This window comes from Hypomesus nipponensis, chromosome 9 (assembly GCF_054491055.1).
Source record: "Hypomesus nipponensis isolate SF chromosome 9, ASM5449105v1, whole genome shotgun sequence".
NCBI lineage: Eukaryota > Metazoa > Chordata > Actinopteri > Osmeriformes > Osmeridae > Hypomesus > Hypomesus nipponensis.
The window spans coordinates 23,690,751-23,694,736 of NC_140369.1; the positions used below are offsets into that span (position 1 = coordinate 23,690,751).

At 55.5% G+C, this 3,986-nt stretch overlaps 1 protein-coding gene across 1 annotated transcript; it reads left to right on the forward strand.

Annotated features, from left to right (window-relative positions):
* Window positions 1–1,072: 1,072 nt before the first annotated feature.
* Window positions 1,073–3,708, forward strand: LOC146273574 (uncharacterized). Its single transcript, XM_084705667.1, is given in 2 exon segments — window positions 1,073–2,442; window positions 2,445–3,708. Coding segments are annotated over 2 exon segments (1,581 nt in total). The 5' UTR covers window positions 1,073–1,694; the 3' UTR covers window positions 3,278–3,708.
* The last annotated feature ends 278 nt before the right edge of the window (window positions 3,709–3,986 follow it).

Below are 3,986 nucleotides of genomic sequence, written 5' to 3' on the forward strand. Positions count from 1 at the left end.
GTGACTGGGATCACTATATGAAACGGGTGCTTGTAACCTACTGCCTTTCTGCTTGTTTAAGGTCCAGGGTGGCTCATAAGCGCAGCTAGTTCTGGCAGGGCAATCGGGCAGCGCGCGTCATTCATGTAACGGGGACGGAAGGCGTCTTACTCCACCTTCCTTTACTCCACCCACTACCACACCCATGTTAGCAGCGCATATCCATTGGGCCACGTCCGATAAGGCGTCCTTAAAAGATGCGCGGATATGCACACACTCACCCCGGTCGTTGTATGATCAGTGCTGCTGCCACTGCTGTTTCTGGTCCCGCGTCTCTGGTTGTCTTGTTTCGGCTTTGCCATGAGCGACTCCTCTGATTCGGAGCCGACCCGTTTGTTGGGGGTGTTTGGTGGAGGTTCCGATCGATCACCCGGAGGTGCACCCTCCGTGGAACTCGGCGACAACGGGAATGGCCAAGTTCGACGCAGCTCGCGTCTGGCCCAGAGATCGGCTACCATCACTGATTGGCCAGTCCATCGCATCCTCGACTCCCTGTACGACCGGGGTGTGTCACCTCCCAGGGGATGTAATCACGAGGAACTGTTCGTTTTTTTTATGGAGTGCAGCGGTATCGCTCCTCCCGCTCCCCCAAGTGCTCCGGCAGGGAAAGGCAAGGGGAAACGGGGCACCTCTTCCCAACCGGCATCCGGGAAAAGGGCTCGAGTCCAGGGGAGGAGCCCGGCCCCGGCCCCGGCGGCGTCCGCCTCCAGTTCGGATCCGGTGCTGGCGGCCCTGTTGGACATCAAAGTGTCGCTGGCTGACATGGGAGCTCGTGTCGTCGCGTTGGAGGGCAGGTCGGCGACGGCGTTGGCTCCGCAGATTCCCGGGTCCGGAAGCACTCCTGCGGCCTTGGAGTATGCAGCAAATCCTAGGTGGACTCTGGCTTCCGCCTTACCAGCGGCCGCTTCTGGGGCGCCGTTCCTGTCTCCCGCTGCCGGCATTTCCGCCCATCTGAGGAGCCAAATCCTAGCAGGTACCGGCGTCAATCTGGTCAAAATACTGCTATGCTCTGCGGATCCGGTGGATAGGCGGGTAGTCGAGTGCGGGGAAGTGTCCGTGCTCCTCAAGGGGTGTGATCCCAGGATGTCCAAAAACCTGACTCTGCCCGAGTTCTACGTGGCTTTCGGCGTATACCGCGACACGCTCTGCGAGGCTTACCCTGAGCGCCGCGTGGAGTTCGATACCTACCTAGCATTGATTTCCGATTTAGCAATGCGCTATGGCGGAACCCTCTTCTACGAGTACCACAAATGCTTTTCTGCCAAGGCGGCACTGTACATCCAAAAATTCAACGTTCGTGTGGATTGGTCGGTGCTCGACCTCGATCTGGTCAGCAGGGTGTTCACCGGGCATGTGCCGATGTGCTGTTCCGTGTGCGGTTCGTTGGCCCACACGGTGAATCTGTGCCCGAGGACTGCATTTGCACCGCCGATCAAAGCAGAGGGGTCGGCCTACGGTGCCTCCACCTCGGGCGGTCAAGCCGGTCGAAGGAAGGTACGGCCCTCCTCGGCTGCAAGCACCTCGCTGTGCATCACGTATAACGAAAGTGTTTGTGGGTATACTAATTGTAGGTTTCTGCATGCTTGCAGTTATTGCGGGGACGCTCATCCCCGATCTGTGTGCCCTCGTCGGGCCCGCCCTGCTCCGAAGGGGAAATGATTAAACATCCGTCAACCCCAGTCAATGTATCGAGACTTTCTGCTGCGTTGGGGAGTCATCCCAATCGCTGTTTTGTGTCTTATTTACTCGATGGTTTGGTGCACGGATTTCTTGCTGGTCTTTGTTATCTGCCTGACGTGAGTCATGAGTGCCCCAATCTGCAAACGGCGATCAAAGAGCCGGCGGTCGTCAAAACGCTCCTCGAGAAGGAAGTGGCTAAAGGGTTTATGATCGGACCTTTTCTCGCGCCCCCTTTCGCCCCGTACCGAGTAAGCCCCATAGGCGTCGCAACGCGCAAGTATTCTGGCAAGAAACGCCTCATTATTGACCTGTCTGCCCCTCACGATGGCGTCGTGCCCAGCATTAACAGTTTGATTCCCCGGGAGCCGTTTTCGCTGTACTACGCTAGCGTCGATAATGCAATCAGCATGATTAAAACCGCAGGCAGGGGCGCGTGGCTAGGGAAAGCCGACATCACCGACGCGTTTAAGGTTATGCCTCTTCACCCCTCTCAGTGGCATTTATTCGGCGTTAGGTGGGGCAGCAAGCTGTACTTCTCCGTCAGGTTGGCATTTGGCTGCCGCAGCAGCCCGCGTATTTTTGACTCGCTGTCGGAGGCGCTGTGCTGGATCCTGGTGAATGTCCACAGGCTGCCGTTCGTTTTGCACCTGCTGGACGATTTTTTGGTGGTGGATTTTCCGTCGTCTCCACCCGCTCGCTGTATCTCGGTGTTGAGGGACACGTTTGGACACCCGGCCCGTTTACCTCCTTGGAATTCCTCGGTATCAACCTAGATAGCGTTTCCATGCAGGCGTCGTTACCCGCGGAAAAACTGGAGCGCGTTCGAAGCGTCCTGAAGGCCGCTTCGGGCGCCGCTTTGATGGCTAAACGTGAACTGCTTTCATTGCTGGGACATCTACATTTTGCAATGCGCATCATACCCCAGGGCCGCGCGTTCGTGTCCCGTCTGTTGGACTTGGCTAAAAGCGTGCCTCATCTCCAAGACTGCGTGGTGTTGGACGACGGGTGCCGATCGGATTTGCGTTTCTGGAGCGTGCTGTGCGAGCATTGGAACGGTATCAGTTTTTTCTATCACGATTCCGTGGAGTCGTCCGTCGCTCTCGATTTTTACACCGACGCGGCTCCTTCGGTTGGGTTCGGGGGGTTTCACGGTAACGAGTGGTTCTCCGGAGCATGGCCCGCAGAGATAGTCTCTCTAGCTCCAGAGACTTACTCCACTGCTCTACACGAATTGTATCCAATTGTGATTGCTTGTCTGTTGTGGGGGCATTTATGGTGCAGGAAGAAAATAACCGTGTTTTGTGACAACGAAGCTACAGTGTACATCATCAACAAAGGGAGGTCTTCGGTCCCTTTCATTAATCGCTTAGTCAGACGGCTAACGTGGACAAGCGTGCTTGGTAATTTCATATTGCGAGCCACATTCATACCAGGCCTAGAGAACAGAAGCGCTGACGCTCTGTCTCGTTTCAATTTTCAGGAGTTCCGAATGCTGCGCCCTCACGCGTTACCGGACGGGTTGGCGTGTCCGCCTTTCCCCCTGACGGTGCTAGACTAGGCCCGGGTGCGCTGCACATGTATGTTGTATCGGCTGGTGAATACATGAGGAAGGGTATCGCCCCATCCACATTAAAATCCTATGACAGGGCATGGACTCAATTTTCTGGTTTCTGCGCCGCATTCGGCGTGAGCCCTAGGCCTGTGAACATGTCTGTTTTGTGTGCCTTCATAGTTCATTGCTTCGAATCACGGAAGCTGCATCCCTCCTCCATTAAAGCACTGGTGTCAGGCATTCAATTTAACGTACGTTGTTCGGAGCCCTCAGCATGCAGCCTGCTCGGAAACCCAAGTATCCGCCTGCTGATGAACGGGCTGAGGAAGCAGCGTCCGGAGACAAAAGATAAACGCTTACCAATCACCTTACCCCTCTTGCACTCGCTGGTGTCCAAATTGAGACAAGGGTGCTTCGGGCCCTACGTCGACACTCTTCTTGAGGCAGTATTCTTCACGGCCTTCTATGGGTTTCTGCGGTGTGGGGAATTCACTTCCAGGTGTGCCACTTTCGATCCATGTCGTGACTTAACCTTGTCTGATGTTTCTGTGGCCAGTGACATGTTTACAGTTGTTCTAAAACATTCTAAGACGGATGTTGCATGTAGAGTTACCCCCATCGTGATTGCTCGGACTAATTGTGTTTTTGTCCACTCTCCTCCATGTCCCGATATCTGCTATGTCGCCCATGGGCGACGCCATCCGAGCCCTTGTTC